Source organism: Folsomia candida, unplaced genomic scaffold (genome assembly GCF_002217175.1).
Source record: "Folsomia candida strain VU population unplaced genomic scaffold, ASM221717v1 Fcan01_Sc001, whole genome shotgun sequence".
In the NCBI taxonomy this organism is placed as follows: domain Eukaryota; kingdom Metazoa; phylum Arthropoda; class Collembola; order Entomobryomorpha; family Isotomidae; genus Folsomia; species Folsomia candida.
Window position 1 is genome coordinate 16474037 of NW_019091193.1, and position 16741 is coordinate 16490777.

Consider the following 16741-nt stretch of genomic DNA (forward strand, 5'->3'; position numbering starts at 1 on the left):
TGCCGTGTTCGAGCGATTTAGATTTTTGCAAGTTGAGAATTCTGCTACGTGGCTAATATTCAATCCCGTCGTTCACATCTAACCTTTTCGTCGGGGTTGTGAGAGATTGTGATTTGATTGCCTTATTTAATACTAAAAGGTAAAAATAACGATAATATCGGGATCCACGAATTAATTCGGGGATATCAAAAATATTTAGGCCCTAGGCACTTTAATTATGTTCTAAATTACACCATCCTGAAGTTGACATGAGATATTCATAAATTGATTTCCTCTTGCAGAATTGATCTTTGCACAACCATACATGTCTCACACGACCTACGTGCTTATCGTGATGGGCCCTTGTGGCTGCGGAAAATCAGAAGTTGGTCAAAAGGTTGCCAATCTTTACAAGTCTACCTTCGTTGATGCAGATGCCTTTCATCCGAAGGAAAACGTCAAGAAAATGGGAGATGGGATTCCACTCACAGACGAGGACCGCATTCCCTGGTTGATGAAGGTGCGAACAGAATTTTTGAAGTTTGCGACAAACCCTTCATCTTCGGAGAAGAACAAGGTGGCTGCCGTCGTGGGATGCTCCGCTCTAAAGAACAAGTACCGGGACATCCTTCGAGGGGAAATCCCCCATCCTGCCGTTTCTTCTTCGGATGATAGTACCAATAATGCTGCCACTACTGGGGACGTCAAGCTGCATTTTATTCTGCTTAACTGCTCCCGGGCCATCCTCGAACAGAGGTTGACTCAAAGGTCAGGTCATTTCATGAAGTCCGGCATGTTGGAGAGTCAACTCAACACTTTGGAATATCCAGAGGGGCAAGAATTACAGAGTTTTTCAGTGGTAAATGGAGACCTTGAGTTGGTTGACGTGGTCGAGGAGATTGAGACAAAATTAAAACATATTATATAAGCTGTTCAATAACAAAAGCAAAAATAAAATCAATCGGAAAACTTGAGACTATTTTATACGGTTGACGGTACTTTTACTTGCACAAGAGTCTCAACTTGAGACTGCGACCTGAGTAAAATGGGGAGTCGTGAAACAACACAAGTGGACGCGAAAGAAAGCATGGGTTGTTGCTTGTCTGCCTCTCCACGTGTCGGCAAATTGGTTTACATATTTCATATTATTTATATTTTGGTAAGTTATTTCGTATTTTAGAATTAAGAACTACGGTTGGGTGAAAGCGCAAAGTGAATGTTTCTTAAATCTTGGGTTTGTTTATTTAGAAGTTTTCGCAGGATGGTATTTGTTGACTCCGATATGGAAGACGATAGCCAGTCAGGTTCTGAAGAAGATATGTCTAACCAGAGTGATGACCTGGAAGAAGAAGACGACGACGACGACGACCAATCAGTTTCTGAAGTTGTTGAGGTCAGCGATGACGAAGTAAAATTAGACTCAGATGAAAATGAAGACGGGAACATGGAAAACGAAGTAGAAGAATCAAGAAAGGACAAAAAGAAGAAACGGAAAAGACCAATGAATAAAAAGGACAAGAAAAAAATATCCAGTGAAGAAGCTAAAGATTTGCGAGACAAGGAACACACCTACTCGTCCAATTTGTATCGAGTCCAGGTAGTTTATGTTTGATTTTGAGTACGAATCAATATGTACAAAACCGGATAAATTATGCTTTAATATTGTTTAGATTGAAGAACTCCTGAAAGAAATAAGTCTTACGGATAAAATACAAAAAGAAGCCCAAAAGTGGTTTATTGATTTCAGAAATTATCTTTTATCTTGTAAACCATCAAAACCCCATGCGGTACGCACAATCTACATGCTACACACAAAATACTGTATTGGACCTGATTTTAATTTGGTGAAATTTTTAGATAACTGATTTTGAGGTGTTGTTGAAAGGAATTCCTTTGCCACTTCCGGCTGATATAACAGTTCTGGAAGACTCGAATGAAAAAATTACTTGGGTGCAACCTTCTGAAATTGTAATGATTGGATCCTGGCAAATACAAGCAGCAGTTAATAAGATTAGTTGTGTAGATATCGCGTTAGAGTTGCCTATGGTATGAATCTATTTTTATTTTTCTGTTAATGTAGTTTTACTTAATATTTATGTTTATGCAACAGGAATTTTACAGAAAAAAAGACTTCCTTAATCATCGTTACCACATAAAGCGTGCAATATACTTGGCATATCTGGCCAGATTACTGTCTGAGCGAGGAGATGTTGTTCAATTCACTCTTCAGCAAGGAAATCCCACAAAGCCTGCACTTCTGATAACTTGTAGCCATTTTAAAGTAAAGATTATAACGTCAGTATCAAAATTGTTTAAGGCTAGTCGGTTTTCTCCAACAATCAACAATCTAAGATTTAACCATTACTTTCAACATCAACAAAAAGCACTGCCAGATAATGGTGAGTGTGTTACATATTATACTAAATTTTATCAGACGGTAATGAATGTACTAATCACAAATTAAAAAAAATTAGAACCGGAAGTTGCTACACCCAACTACAATTTCTCAATATTGACCGATGTTCTTATTTTGGATTCTCAAACATCTGTACACTCTGTCTTGCGTAGTTGCGAAAGTTATACAAATGCAACTAAGCTTATAAAGGTTTGGCTTCACCAGAGGGGCATTGATAAGGTGAGAATAAATTCTTACACATTATCATACATACTGATGCTTCAAAATGATGGTAATAATATCTGCATTGTGTTATAATATAATTTTCAGGGATATGGAGGATTTACAGGATTTATTGCCTCTGCTTTCATCGTGTATTTATCGTTGACTGAAAAAATTGACCGATTAATGACTTCATACGATGTTCTAAGGACCTTCTTTTCTAATTTGGCACATTTGGATTTAACCTCTAATGGAATAGGGTTGTTTTGTGCTAATAATCCATCAGATATTTCTATCGCAGACTGGCATCTCCAATTTGACGTTGTATTTTTGGATTCTTCTGGAAAATTAAATTACACTGCAGATATGTCAGAATTCACATTTAAAAGAGTTCAGCGAGAGGCTCAGAGAGCCGTTGAAATTTTAGGACGAAACAAAATAGAGGGAGTTCAAGCTTTGTTCTTGACACCTGTATTATTTATTCGAAATTTTGACCACATACTCCAGTAAGTAAAAGTGTAAAGAAAACTCTAGTTCAAACACGATCTCACATTCCATTTAGGATTTTAATTACTATTTACTGTTACTTTTGAAATATAGGTTAAAGTCATGTGATATCCAAACTCTCCTCAAAGATGGCAAAGAACAACTATTTTTGAACCACAGCGGATTTCAATACCCAATCATAATTTCAGTGTTTGGCCCTATAATTGAACAATGTTTGGGAGCACGAGTTCAGCTTGTGGACAATGAACTTATTCCTGATCCTGTTTGGAGTATTTTCAGTAAACCTCCCAATGCAAACAACAACGTTGTTAGATTTGGCTTCGTGATTAATCGGGATACGGCATATAAGCTCATTGAGAAATGTGATGCAGAAAACAGTTTTCGTGTAAAGTCATTCAAGGATTTATGGGGTGATAAATCGCATTTACGGTGAATTTTTGTTAGTTACATTGTTACTGTATTATAATAGGAATGAATTTTGTATAATCTTATGTTTCTTATATCAATACAGACGATTCAAGGATGGAACCATGTGCGAAACTGTTGTTTTTGAAGATAAACACCAACTTTTATACCAGATGCTGTCCTATATATTTCAAGCACAATTTGATTTGAAAAGCGAAATGCCAGGGTTGAGTTACTTTGACTGTCAAGTTGAAAATGTGGTGGAGAAAGATTTTAATGTGACAAAGAAGCTAACCAAGCCTAAACAAGTGACTTATGTCAAAGGTAAACGAAAAAAGTCATCCGTGACGGATTTCCAACAACTTGTCCCACGCCAGCTGGATACAATCTGCAGCGACGCCTCACTTGTATTTGATGATTTATCTAAGGTTCTGCGATCCTTAGAAGGGCTGCCCCTAGAAGTCAGTTCGGTTCAAGGGACATCTTCTATTTTAAGATTTACAAGTGTTCATCCTACTCCAGCACAACATTTCCAATCTTCAAAGTGCTGGGGAGGAATAATTCCAACTCGTGTAAATGGAAAAATTATGACACTCAATAAGGAACACGCGTTGTCAAAAGTCCCAAAAGTAGTGGAACCGATCAGTGTGGTGCTGCATCTGGAGACCAGTGGAAAGTGGCCTGATGATGTTGAAGCTGTGGACAGATTAAAATGTGCATTTTTGACCAGAATTGGAAAACTTCTAACTGATCAGTTTGGCCTTACCGTTCAAATATATCCGCGATGTCTGGACGTTGAGAAAGTATAATATATATCTTGATCGCACAGTATATTTACAATATTCATGTAAAGCTTCAATTAATTATCTACATACATAATTTTGATTTTCTTGTTGCAGGATGGATTCATATTCCGGATAAAACTTACGCACTATCGTGAGCTCATCATGTTGAAACAACGCCTTGGAGTAGATGGAGTTTTAAAAGTTCGTGATAGTGCAGAATCCATGAGACTGGAGAAAGAGACTCTGCTCCTTCCACAACTTACCACCACACTCCATTCCTTCTGTCGGCAATTTGAAGCCTTTGGAAAGACAGTCCGATTGGCCAAACGATGGATTGCTTCACAGCTATTACTCGCATCCCCTTTGAAATATGGCAGTATTGGAGATCATCCGGATTGCAGATTCACTGAAGAATGTGTGGAACTCCTCGTGGCTCATATTTTCATGTCATTCTCTCCTTACCTGTCCCATCCAAATGAGGCTCAAGTTGGATTTTTACGATTCCTTTCCCTTTTATCCAGTTGTGATTGGAAGTCTACGCCTTTTGTGCTGAATTTTCACGACAAACTCTCAAAGGAGGAATTATCTGCGATTGAACTCGATTTTGTAAGAAGACGCAGCCAACTCCCCTTATTGTTTATTGTTACTCCGGAAGACACGTGTACATCTGTTTGGACAAAACATCTCGCACCAGTCTTTCTGTATCGGATACAACTGTTGGCTACAGAAGCATTGTCAATACTTGAAACCTGTTGGAAATCTGACACTTTAGACTACATGACTCAAATTAAAAAGGTGTTCCGTACAGACACGCAAGAATTTGACATATTAATTCACTTAAAAAAATCAATGAATCCTCATTCTTGTGATAATATCGATGCCAAAAACGCAGCTCAGTTTCACGAGTACGTCAAATCTGCAAAAGTGAGCCTCCCCATAATTGATTTTGACCCTGTTCAAACGTACCTCTCCGAGCTACGACGTTCGTTTGGGCATGTAGCTTTGTTTCTTCATAATACTTTTGGTGGAAGCGTTATTGCTGTTGTTTGGAAGCCTGAATCCTTTAAAGAACAAGATTTTGCTGTTAGTTCAGTTACAATTTATATTAATTACAAATTTAAACTCATTAATTTCTCAATTATATTTTCTTCTTTTAGGTTTCTACTATAAATGCAAAACGGATTTTTGAAGAGACTAGCGTGGTCCCCGATGTTGATGAAATTATTGAATCGTTTGAAATTTTGGGACAAGGACTTGTAGAGAACATTGAAAGACTATCATAGTTTTAAACTTACCATTTGTACAGCTTTGTTGGCATTATTAAATAACATATTATTAAGGCGGAATAGCATGCTGGCTGATGCGGGGTTTTTTGTTTGAATTGTTGTGTCTCAACTTTCCCTTCCTCCATGTTTTCAAATGGCGATTTTGAAAAATGTTCACCGCTTTTCGTTTTTAATAATATGAAGATATTAATGCACCTAAAAATCGGTAATTTTAAGGCTTACATAGTTAGGAGATAAAAATTTTGATTTTTTTCTTCAACAAGAAGATAAATATAAAATAGATGAAAAATAATCAATAAAATTTAAATATTTCCTCATTGAAGAAAAAAATCAAAATTTTTATCTCCTAACTATGTAAGCCTTAAAATTACCGATTTTTAGGTGCATTAATATCTTCATATTGTTAAAAACGAAAGGCGGTGAACATTTTTCAAAATCGCCATTTGAATACATGGAGGAAGGGAAAGTTGAGACACAACAATTCAAACAAAAAACACGTGATACAATGCCACGTTAATATCTAATTTTCCTACTTGTATTTTAAATTTTAAATCAATTAAATTTATTATGCTTAAAAATGCATTTTCTTTGTCTCAGAAAATTATCATCAAGCCCATGAAACTCCATCAACTGTCTCACCGCCAACCATTTCGGGCAAACGATTAGCAAACGATTTTCATTCAGCAGAGCGTATTTATAAGCGGAGCTGCAAGCTTCTCTTTCTCTGTTGTCTGTCTTGCTCGCTGTATTACTCGAAAAGTTATAATTTTAAAGAATAGAATAAATTGTTTTTCTTTCTATATTACAGGCCTGACTAAAAATTTACTTATACGTTTCGGATTTACTATTTTTTCAATTTTTACTAATTCGATTTTTTGTTTTCAAAGTTTAAAGTTGATTGCAATAATTCATATCGTAATTTCGGCATGAATGAATCTGTCTGTCACCTACAGTAGTAGAAAAGAAGGAGGTAAGTGTGAAGTGTAATATAATTATATTACGCTAAGTTAGTTAACGGGGAAGCTATATTACAAGTTGTAATATAACTATGACTTATGTGTATGCATGATTGTGTATCACTAGGAATTTAATTTAAATTAGCATTCGTTACTTTCACAGATTCTGCCGCTGAACTCTTCCTATTCGGTCAGCAGGCTGACCATAGCTGAATAGATATGTCGGAATTGTCAGGTTCGAATGAGGACCTTGATAACGACAATCCGAGGAGCAGTATTTTAGACGATGAGTTTACCACTGAGGAGGATTTGCTATCACTGTCGAATTCTCCTGATAGCAATAGCTCAGAAGAACTGCCATCATTGTCAAATTCAGAAACCAATGAAGAAAATGTTTTCCAGCCATCTCCCTCTTCAGGAGGAGGGAGGGACCTTTCAGTATCCGATCATACCTCAGATAATATATTAAGTCAAGACTCTTCGCCGGATACAGAAGAATTGGTGCAAGAGCAGCCATCCACAAGTCGTGGGACAACTATTCGGAGTTTCAAGACAAGAATTGATGAAAATGGCGAAACTATTTTCGAGTTTGCGTCTGATGATGATGAACCTGTTTCTGAACAAGAAAATGAAGAAGGGGGGCTTGGCCACCAACCACCATCAAATCAACCAAGTTGGGAAGGTCAACTTGAAACTATAAGGCGTGTGCAAGGTACCCACTATCAAGCAGCAATTATTAATAGCAATCAACATGGAGTTGGAACAAATTCGGACTGGGGGTCAGAAGACTCAGAAGATGATCCAGACTATTCACCAGCCAGTACTGACGCATCAGCAACAAGTATTGCACAAAGAGCTGCAGCACGTCGAAATCTTGCGTCAGTAGCAGGTCATATTTTAGGGCCACAGCAGTCGCAACGTGTACTAACTCATTTAGGAACAGTACGACAAGTTCAACTTGGTGGTACAGCAAGAACTCGAACTACAACTGCAACGAGACGACCAAGAAAAAAGAAGAGAGCAAGAAAAAAGAAAATCTCAGTGAAAAAACCTGCCGTTCAAAGGGTTCCTAAACCAGTGAAGCCATTACTTCCAAAAACCATATTTCATGATGAAAACGGCAACGAAACTGCAAAGCTGTATAGATCGCAAATATCAAGTAGTATTAATCATAGAACGAACATTAAATTTACTACAGAAGGCTCAAATGAAAATGGAAATCAAATTAGTTCATATTGTAAGGTGGGCGAGGTGTTCTTACAGATGACGAATCCTGACGATGAACTGCGAATACTGAACTGTGAAATGTTACTGAGTAATTTTCCAGGGTTAAAGCAAGTCATTTTACATTCTGCTGACTACCGAGATGTGGCTTTAATGGAATTAAAAACTGAACAGACATTATCTGAAGAAGAGGCAGTTCGGCAACCAAAACCAAAACTCAACAAGTCGGATAAAAGAAGAACTCTAATATTTGTCGCCAGAAAAATGTATTTGTTTCCTTGTCACATTGAGGGATTTGGCACAAAACTATTCACTTCTAAAGGTTAGCTATTATTTTGTTTATTAACGATTATTTTCAAAATAATATTTTGTATCCATTTAGTAAGCATTCTATTTTTTATTTCAGGGTTTGGCAATAAGAAAGTATTTCTTCTCGAGTTTGTTGGCCTTTGTGAAGAACGTAAACGAGTCAAAATAAACATTCTATTAAACAAAACGTTTATAATTGGGCCACACACCTTGAACGACATTCCATATTCTAAGAACAAAATACTTGCAGACAGTTTAAACTCTCTGTTTAATGTCCAACCCCAACCTCCTCCACATTATGGTATAAAATATCCCTTCGTAAGTAATTCCTATAACCTCTAAAGTATATTTATTTTCACAATAACTAGAACCGATCCATGATAACGATGAAGCACAGACTCTCGAACTCCAGACGAAGGAAGACATTCCTTGGTTTTATGGACAAATCAAAAAATATCATGATAGAGAAGTATTGCCTTCTCCCACGTTTTCGCTTCAACCTAAGATTCTTGGTCCCACTCTTAGACAATATCAAAGGAATGCTGTTCAATGGATGCTTTACAGAGAAGGGGCATTGACAACAAATTCACAATCGACAGAACTAACCCCTAAATTGGACATTAAAACATCGTTTATCAACAAAATGTACGTTCCAATCTCGATCGAGGGAAAACAGGCGTTCTACAACCCACATATTGGATATATGTGCTGGGAGGTACCTCTTTTAGATGGTTTACCCTCTGGAGGTATATTGGCAGGTTAGGAAGGAGATAATTTTTACCATTTATTTAACTCGTTTTTATGGAATTAAATATTGCACCATGTACTAATATGATTATATATGCAGATGAAATGGGATTAGGCAAAACAGTGGAAGTGATTTCTCTAGTACTACTCAACCCAAAACCAATGGAGGAATCCAAAGAAAATCAAAGTGACGTGGACGACGAAGAATCAATTTATGAAGATGATGATGATAATTCTCCTCAAAGTGGCTCCAACTTCAACAGTGGTGAGGATGATAATATTGACGAAAGTTCGTCAGAATCATGGCATCCACCCCAAAAAAGAAAAAGAACTTTTGGTGTGAACAATATAAGGGAATCATCTCGAACATATTCAAAACTAGTTAACAGTAAACATGACTCGCAAGCGCCTGTGCACCCCAAGTTCAAAGGAAAACGCAACACTTCTCCATGTACTTTTGTAACAATAGGATGTCCAACTAATGATTCGGATGAAAAATCCTCGGTTGTGAATGACTCCGGTGATGATTCTGTCGAAAACGAAATTATTCCTTCCTCATCTTCTTCAACTTCAAGTCATAAACAAATTAAACGGCAAGCGACTGAGGCTGTTGATGTCAAAGCTGACCTTCCTAAAAAAATATTGAAAACTTCGGTGCGAACTACAACATTTTCAAGATGTAAAGCAGTGTATGAAGCAGAATTGTTAAATTACAGCGAAGTGCATAATGTTTCGCGAGTAAAATTTAATGGAACGTTCTTTGAGACAAAAATTGCAAGAATTTCAAGATTCGAGTGCATTTGTGGAGGTAGCAGTGGTAATGACAAGAACGAGGTAATATAATGAAGACAGTTTTATAAGTATTGATAGACTAAAAAAAGTAATTGACTTAATTATTAAAGGAAGCTAATTATGCCTTTCAGATTGTTATTTGCAGTATATGTCATAGTTCGCAGCACAGTCGTTGTGTTGGTCATGAGAAATACTTGCTTCGTCGCTCTTCAAATAATAAATATATTTGCCCGCATTGTACAACAATTGAGCCACCTGTTCCTGCCAAGACCACACTTATTGTAACTCCAAATACTATAAGCCATCAATGGATCAACGAACTCAAACGTCATGTGAATAAAGATAATATGAGCATCATGTTCTACAAGTAAGTGTTATTCTAATTATTACAGTTAATGTAGTAGTAACTGCAGACAGGTTTCAACTTATTTACATCTTAAAATTATATTTCTTACCAGGGGAGTTACAAATCACGGCTATGTTCCTCCTACCAAGCTTGCAGAATTTGACATTGTGATTACAACCTACAACACATTGGCAAATGAATTGAACTACGTTGACCTGCCTCACACTAATAGCGAGGACGGGCGGAGATTCCGTAATGCAAAACGCTTCATGACAATTCCCTCGCCGCTGCCAAGCGTGTACTGGTATCGAGTTTGTTTAGATGAGGCTCAACTCGTTGAAGGAATTTCTACCAAAATGTCCATGATGGCCTTGAAATTTAAGGCTCATCACCGATGGTGCGTCACTGGTACCCCAATAAATGAAGGCCTTCGGGGTAAAAAATTTATTTCAATAGAACGCATTATATAGATACATATAATTAATCAACTTATAGTAATTCGTGCATGTTATGTAAATATTTAATTTAAATTCATTGTTGTTTTTTAAATTTGTAGATCTATTTGGGCTGTTCGCCTTTTTGAGTGTTGAACCGGTTGCGTTAGATTTTTGGTGGCAGAAACTTGTTCAAGAACCGTTCCATCGGAAAGACGTTTCTCTTTTGTACGAACTGTTTGGTCAGGTCATATGGAGGACAGGAAAAACAGACGTCTTGGGCCAGGTATTCACATTTTATTTATTTTAGTTGAAATAATCTATTTGTACTTTATATTTAGGGTATTTAGATGAAAATATAAAACATGACAGTTAATTATTTAATCTAAAAAATTAATTTTATCTATTAGCTTGGTATTCCTCCACAAACTTCTGTGCATCAATGGTTGACATTTTCAGCTGTCGAAACTCATTTCTATAAACAACAATATGAAATTTGCTCAAAGAAAATTTTGGAGAAAATTTCAAGATTACGACAAATAAACAGCAACATATTAGAGACAAGACTTTCGATATTGGATCGTCAAATCCTACAATCAGTAAGTTATAGCGTTATTTATACTACAGTGGTAGGTAGTTTAATTTTTACTTCCCCACTTTCAGCTTCTACTACCATTTTTAGAATTACGGAAAGCCTGCTGCCATCCACAGGTACGCTCGTAATATAAATTAGCAATACAAGATAATCATTATTATTAAACCACAGATGGTGAAAGGTCATTCATTCTCTCTTCAAAAAGACGCAATGACGATGGAAGAATTACTGGCCCAATTAATCAAGAAAACAAGTGTTCAATGTGCTGACGATCATCGTCAGATTGTGGCATCTTTAAATGGTTGGTTAATGCATGGTCATATTGTTATTACTAATACTACTGTGTGTGTGTGTAATATGTCTAATTGGTTTCGTCATATATTATATTGATAAATAAGTTGATGCTATATATGTATTTATATTTTTTACAGGAATGGCGGGTATACATATGATCAAAGAAAATTGGCTTTCTGCTTCTGAAATGTATCGAGAGGTTTTACAATCATCGGAAAAGAACGACAAGCATTTTACAACGGATTCACTTCAGGTATGAAACACAAACACGACAGCTTATTAAAGTCATTTCATTTCTAATAACATTACCATAAAATGTATTATCCACTCTTGTATCCATTAGCTGTATCATACAAAGGAAAATTTGGCCGATTTATTGGACCGACATCATGATGGCATTCCATATACTTTGAGAGATAGTTCATTGCGAACTGAAGCTGAAGAGCTAAAGAAAAAATACCTTCAAAAATATTCCAACAGTGTAAAAGCAGCACAAATGGTGGTCAAACCATTGTCCAAAGTAATTGAAGATTTGCCAGCAGAATTCAAATGTCACAACTCATCTTGGTGGTCAATAGCCTTAACAAAAGCATCAAAAATTGGCAAAATTGATGAATTTGTTAAACGCATCAAGGATGAACTATCAGGAGGTCCGGATGTTAAACAAATGAAAAATTTTATTTCGCTAGCAAATAGGTAAACTTGCTGTTTTTGTATTCCATAATGTATTCTCAAATATTGTTACAGTAAATTATTACTTCTTGTTTGAACTGCGTAGATTTAACGATGCAAATGGACTGGAACGGGTCCTTGTTGAAAACATTCTAGAAATTGACAAGTTACGTAAATCTGCATTGAAAGGGTTGGATAAATTACAACAAGAAGGTGCAAACTCATTTGTACATGCGGCAATAAGTTGTCATTTACGTAAGAAGGCACAATTGTACTACAAAGAAAGTGATGAACTAGGATTCCGTTGTCAGCTTTGCCAATATCATGACTTGTTCTTGCAATATGAGTCGGCATTATTTAAAGAGAAAAAAAGAAAGAAAATTGTCCGGACGGGTAGACAATGGCAACAACATAAGATACTAGGAGATGTTACATCGGATTTGACTGAAGACGAACGAAACTTGGTATTATTAAGGGAAGAAGAAGAATTGATAGAGTCACTGGAGCATTGTAACGTTGGCCTTAGTGATGCCCAACGTCAGGGAACATGGGGCGATTCCGATACTGAAAAAATCTTAAAGTTAATCAACAACTTTGCAAGAATTAATGGACTACGGGGCGGTAATTCATCAAATATTAATCCATAGGTTATTTAAGTTGGCACATATCAATTAATGTACTTTCAAAGATAAAGTATGTATATATTATTTTATATACATCCTATCCTGTGCTATTTACCAACACAAGAACTATTCGAAATATAAAAACAAAGACGTTGGACATATTAAAGTATAACTTATTGATTTTGTTTAGATGTTCGAGATGATGGGACAACTCATATTAAGCTATTTGATGCCATGAAGAAAGAATTTAGATTTTTGCGTATTCTTTGGAGACAAATCTACGACGAAGTTTCTGCTTATGATGAACTTAGTCAAGCCACAACTCGACTTTGCCTGAAATATAACGTCGAGGTGAACAGTAGCAGCGTCGTTGACAATCAAGTTGCCAGTACAAGTACCGGAGGGGGTGGAAGCAGTCGTAGGAAAAAGAAACCACCAGTAAAGGAATTGCAATCTGGACAAATTGAGCAAGATCAAAGAATACAAAATATCAACTTGCTTGAACCTCATGAGTTGGAAACAAAGGTAGCACAAATGCAACTCGAATTGGAATTAGGAAAAGCAAATCTCTCAGTTCATATGGGACAGTTATTATATTTGGAGACATTGAAGAAAAAAGACTATGGAAAACGGGGTACCGTTAACTCTGAAGATTGCCCGGTCTGTCAGTGTCCGCTGAATTATGAATGGAGCGTACTATGTTGTGGTAACTCTAAATAAATTATTTTTGGTTGTTTTAAGAATTTGTAAAAAACTTAATGAATAATTTAAAATACTTCTAGGCCATTCATTCTGCTTGGACTGCATAAAACAAATGTGCCCTAATGTATCGCAAAGTTTCTTTTGTCCACTCTGTCGAACGTCTGTAAAGTATTCGGATGTATCATTCGTGGATACTAAAGGGTGAGGCCTTACGTTACTACTATGTACTTGTCAATTTACTACGCAACGCTTCGCTGGCCAGAATCTAACTATTTTTATTTTCACCAGTACTGAAGTTAGCAGTCCTTCCAAACGTTCAACGAAAACAAAACATATTAAAGGGAGTCATTCTACTAAGGTTGAGGCAGTAGTAGAAACTTTACTACGACTTCAAGACTCACATCCAAGCGAGAAAGCTATAATTTTTTCTACGGTACGTGGTACACCGCTTAGTTTCAAGTTAACCACATAAAAACAATTGTGTTGAAGTAGTGCGATCAATAATTTATTTTACTTTTTATTTTGATGCACAGTGGGTGGACGTATTAGAAATTATTTCAAAGGCTCTTGCACAAAATGATATCAGGAGCTGTCTGTTGAACCAATTAGGAAAGAAATTTGAAACCGAGTTGCAGCGATTCAAGGTTTGTGTCCAAGAAACTTTAGCGAGTCAACTGAGTTGTTTTTAATTATCCGTATAGCACAATTAATTATTCATTACTTTGCTCCTTTAGCAAACTGAGGACATCCAAGTGTTACTAATGCCACTTGCTTCTGGGTCGAAAGGTTTAAATATCATTGAAGCAACGCATATTATTTTAGGTATGTCAAGTAAAATGAGTTACTCGTAATTACTTTTGTATGATGGACGGTATTACTTTTTAGTTGAACCCATCCTGAGTCTTGCCAGTGAGTTGCAAGCAATTGGCAGAATTCATCGAATTGGACAGACAAAGCCAACATTTGTTCACCGATTATATGTAAGACGACATTTTTCAACTTCAATTCTTTCGGTTGCGATTTTATTGTTACAAAAAATAAGCATATTAAGAAATACTTATAATGCGTACTTGGCGAATTTAGGTAAAGGATACTATAGAGGAGCAGCTATTCGAGGTATTGAAGGGGCATGACGTTTCTTCTGATGCTGAAGGAGCTTTAACAGTAGCAGATTTGCAAAGTCTAATTAAAGACGGAAAGAATTACTCTGGTCCTAACACGGTGACGTTAGATTAAGATTCACCGCTCCCTACGTATTTGCATGCACACACAAGTGCATGCCTATTAATTGTCTACTTTAATAAAGTAAATTGCTGAACTTATTGTACATATAGTATAATATGTAGCTCGTTAAATTTTTTGTTGTTGAATGAATTATCGGTAATTACGTTATGTTTATGAAATTGTTGCACTAAAACAGTTAAGTAGTTTTAGTTTTATAAGGGTCAACTTGATACATAAGCTCATTTATCAATAAATGACAATTATAAAACTATTCGTGTTAATTAATCCCGTGTTTGATTTTCTTCAACAAATCTTTGGCATGATGTTCTTCCCTGGAATACATGTCAGTTACTGCAGCTGCCCCTTCTAGGATATCGTCTACCTTCTTAAGAATTAAAAAAAAACATTAGTTAGTATTGCATTGCTCATTGTTGATAAATCTTATGATGTATGTAATATTCGGAGGTATTTAACCTACAGTTACAACGTCCAGATATCTCTCAATCAATGGATTATTGAAGGATTGAAACCTTTCAAAGTCAGTCCCCCGTACGCCAAAGTAACGCCGCATATTTTGAAAGGAGTTGGTTTCTTCCACATCCGGTGGAGTGGGCGGAGCCGAAAAAAGATTCTCGAACTTGTGCTTAGGTTTACTGAAGAGCATACTCAGTCCAGCGTCAGGTGGAATTTGTTTGTTGATGTGTCGCTGGTAATGTCTTGCAACGTAGGCCTGACGTTCCAGTTCTTTGGCCATAAGATAAACTCTGTCTCTCGCCGTTTGTCGAAACAACGCTTGTTCCTGCCGTTTCGCCTCTTCGCGTTCCAACTGTGCTCGTCGTCTCCGAAAGCTTGCTGCTTGTCGCTCTCTTTCATTACTGAGACTACTTAACATTTGAGAAATGTTTTCTGCTCGGCCTAGTTATTAATTGAATATATAAAATTAATAACATGATATTCTGTCACAATTTATTTAGTATTTATGCATACGAGCTAAATGAATAGGTAGATTTGTAAATATGTAATATGTATGCATACTCTGATACGAAGTAACACTGGCGTCGGAGCCCCTTGTCATCTCATAACGATTAATTTCTTCATTGTCATTTTCATACAAAACTCGCATCATTTTCTCGTGACCAACCTCTTTGGCACGTTTTTCTCGAAGGCGTAGCTTAGCCCTGGCTATTTTTCCTTCAAGTTTTTCCTCCTCTGCGATTAGCTCTTCTGACGGTATCCAGTATCCACCTTTCTTGTGCAGATGCTTGAAGAATTTATCTCCGTCAAATTCATAAGGCTCCACCGGACTAATCTTGCCCTGTATTGTCGGAGCCAGAAATCCCTTGTCGTGTTGGTCTAGTCGTTTCAACATTGTGTTCACTCTGTGTTATAATACTTTGACTTAGGTATGTAAATATCACGAATAGGTTTTTATATAGTTAACAATTCATACTTGAACACTGGGTGATTTTTTAAATATGCCATGTCTGCTGGAGGGACCATTTTCCCCTCAATTACTAGTGATTTCACCCTATCTTTTTCGGCTTGTTCTCTTTCCACTGTTGTATTCTTGAGGCCTTTGGACTCTTCTTCGATGAGTTTATCATAAACTTTGTCCATAAATTCGGGCTCGTTCAAGAGAACGTTTGTGCTGTGCATCAAGTACTGCAGTCGAACCGCAGCTCGAAGCGGATATTCAACTCTAATTAAACAACAAGATGAAAGCGGTCACAAAAGAATGGTGTGTCGTTGGTCTATTGGGGTCACACTTGTATTTGATCATTTCTTTCGACTCAATCTTTCCAAGTTGTACGTGAATAGTTTTCCTCTGAGGCCTATTTCTGGTGGGATTGCGACCTGTTTCAGTTGCGGTGGGCGGCAGCCTTTGCCCCTTCGTGGTGCACGGCATTGAGTCCAAGTTCTTGCTACAAAAGAGTCCATTTTTGCATTGAAGATTTGCGAGTATTCTTTCTTGGAAATTTGTATTCTCAAATGGATGATCCAGATAAGTACTTAGATACTGTTTTGCGGAAGCTAGAGAACGTGAATTTCGAGATTTGTGTAAGTCCATGATATTAGAAAATTAGGTAAATAGAGTTAGACAAGTGTAATTCATTCATTCATTTTTTCGGATAGTTCAAAATAATGCGACAAGTAAATAATACAATAAATAAAGCACAATACATTTTGCACCAACTTTTTCTCGTGATAAAAAATGTTATGAGGAATGTAGAATTATTTAACCGT

At 36.6% G+C, this 16741-nt stretch overlaps 4 protein-coding genes across 4 annotated transcripts; 3 read left to right on the plus strand and 1 right to left on the minus strand.

The window, feature by feature from the left end:
- The first annotated feature begins 1 nt into the window (after position 1).
- On the plus strand, positions 2 to 958 carry LOC110859839 (probable gluconokinase). Its single transcript, XM_022108847.2, has 2 exons — positions 2 to 139; positions 282 to 958. Exon 2 carries the CDS (start codon positions 305 to 307, stop codon positions 905 to 907), a length of 603 nt encoding a protein of 200 aa, XP_021964539.1. The 5' UTR covers positions 2 to 139; positions 282 to 304; the 3' UTR covers positions 908 to 958.
- Positions 959 to 1021: 63 nt separating this feature from the next.
- Positions 1022 to 6379, plus strand: LOC110842340 (nucleolar protein 6). The gene is made up of 12 exons (XM_022088062.2): positions 1022 to 1138; positions 1228 to 1576; positions 1650 to 1766; positions 1837 to 2025; positions 2090 to 2378; positions 2454 to 2614; positions 2705 to 3102; positions 3197 to 3532; positions 3615 to 4311; positions 4408 to 5376; positions 5451 to 5660; positions 6177 to 6379. Exons 2-11 carry the CDS (start codon positions 1241 to 1243, stop codon positions 5574 to 5576), a joined length of 3618 nt encoding a protein of 1205 aa, XP_021943754.1. The 5' UTR covers positions 1022 to 1138; positions 1228 to 1240; the 3' UTR covers positions 5577 to 5660; positions 6177 to 6379.
- A 17-nt stretch (positions 6380 to 6396) lies between these two features.
- LOC110842339 (E3 ubiquitin-protein ligase SHPRH) lies at positions 6397 to 14775 on the plus strand. The gene is made up of 21 exons (XM_022088061.2): positions 6397 to 6549; positions 6699 to 8081; positions 8166 to 8369; positions 8437 to 8826; positions 8916 to 9649; positions 9739 to 9974; positions 10066 to 10388; positions 10510 to 10673; positions 10798 to 10986; positions 11051 to 11098; positions 11154 to 11283; positions 11414 to 11529; positions 11620 to 11972; positions 12055 to 12569; positions 12762 to 13277; positions 13354 to 13474; positions 13562 to 13706; positions 13807 to 13917; positions 14008 to 14095; positions 14159 to 14253; positions 14357 to 14775. The coding sequence occupies exons 2-21, from the start codon at positions 6755 to 6757 to the stop codon at positions 14507 to 14509; spliced, it is 5958 nt and encodes a 1985-aa protein (XP_021943753.1). The 5' UTR covers positions 6397 to 6549; positions 6699 to 6754; the 3' UTR covers positions 14510 to 14775.
- LOC110843166 lies at positions 14562 to 16691 on the minus strand. Its single transcript, XM_035857519.1, has 4 exons — positions 15948 to 16691; positions 15533 to 15876; positions 14976 to 15412; positions 14562 to 14882 (listed from the first exon to the last, which is right to left on the minus strand). The coding sequence occupies exons 1-4, from the start codon at positions 16151 to 16153 to the stop codon at positions 14775 to 14777; spliced, it is 1095 nt and encodes a 364-aa protein (XP_035713412.1). The 5' UTR covers positions 16154 to 16691; the 3' UTR covers positions 14562 to 14774.
- Positions 16692 to 16741: the final 50 nt, after the last annotated feature.

Excerpts from the sequence above, each read along its gene's own strand:
- LOC110859839 (XM_022108847.2), top strand. The coding sequence starts at position 305 with ATGTCTCACACGACCTACGTGCTTATCGTGATGGGCCCTTGTGGCTGC.
- LOC110842339 (XM_022088061.2), top strand. The coding sequence starts at position 6,755 with ATGTCGGAATTGTCAGGTTCGAATGAGGACCTTGATAACGACAATCCG. Across the intron at positions 10,389-10,509 it reads AATAAATGAAGGCCTTCGGG|ATCTATTTGGGCTGTTCGCC; the intron begins GTAAAAAATTTA and ends TTAAATTTGTAG. Across the intron at positions 11,530-11,619 it reads TTACAACGGATTCACTTCAG|CTGTATCATACAAAGGAAAA; the intron begins GTATGAAACACA and ends TGTATCCATTAG.
- LOC110843166 (XM_035857519.1), bottom strand. The coding sequence starts at position 16,153 with ATGCACAGCACAAACGTTCTCTTGAACGAGCCCGAATTTATGGACAAA. Across the intron at positions 15,413-15,532 it reads CAGTGTTACTTCGTATCAGA|GCCGAGCAGAAAACATTTCT; the intron begins GTATGCATACAT and ends ATTAATAACTAG. Across the intron at positions 14,883-14,975 it reads GATATCTGGACGTTGTAACT|AAGGTAGACGATATCCTAGA; the intron begins GTAGGTTAAATA and ends TTAATTCTTAAG.
- LOC110842340 (XM_022088062.2), top strand. The coding sequence starts at position 1,241 with ATGGTATTTGTTGACTCCGATATGGAAGACGATAGCCAGTCAGGTTCT. Across the intron at positions 2,026-2,089 it reads TCGCGTTAGAGTTGCCTATG|GAATTTTACAGAAAAAAAGA; the intron begins GTATGAATCTAT and ends TTTATGCAACAG. Across the intron at positions 4,312-4,407 it reads GATGTCTGGACGTTGAGAAA|GATGGATTCATATTCCGGAT; the intron begins GTATAATATATA and ends TTCTTGTTGCAG.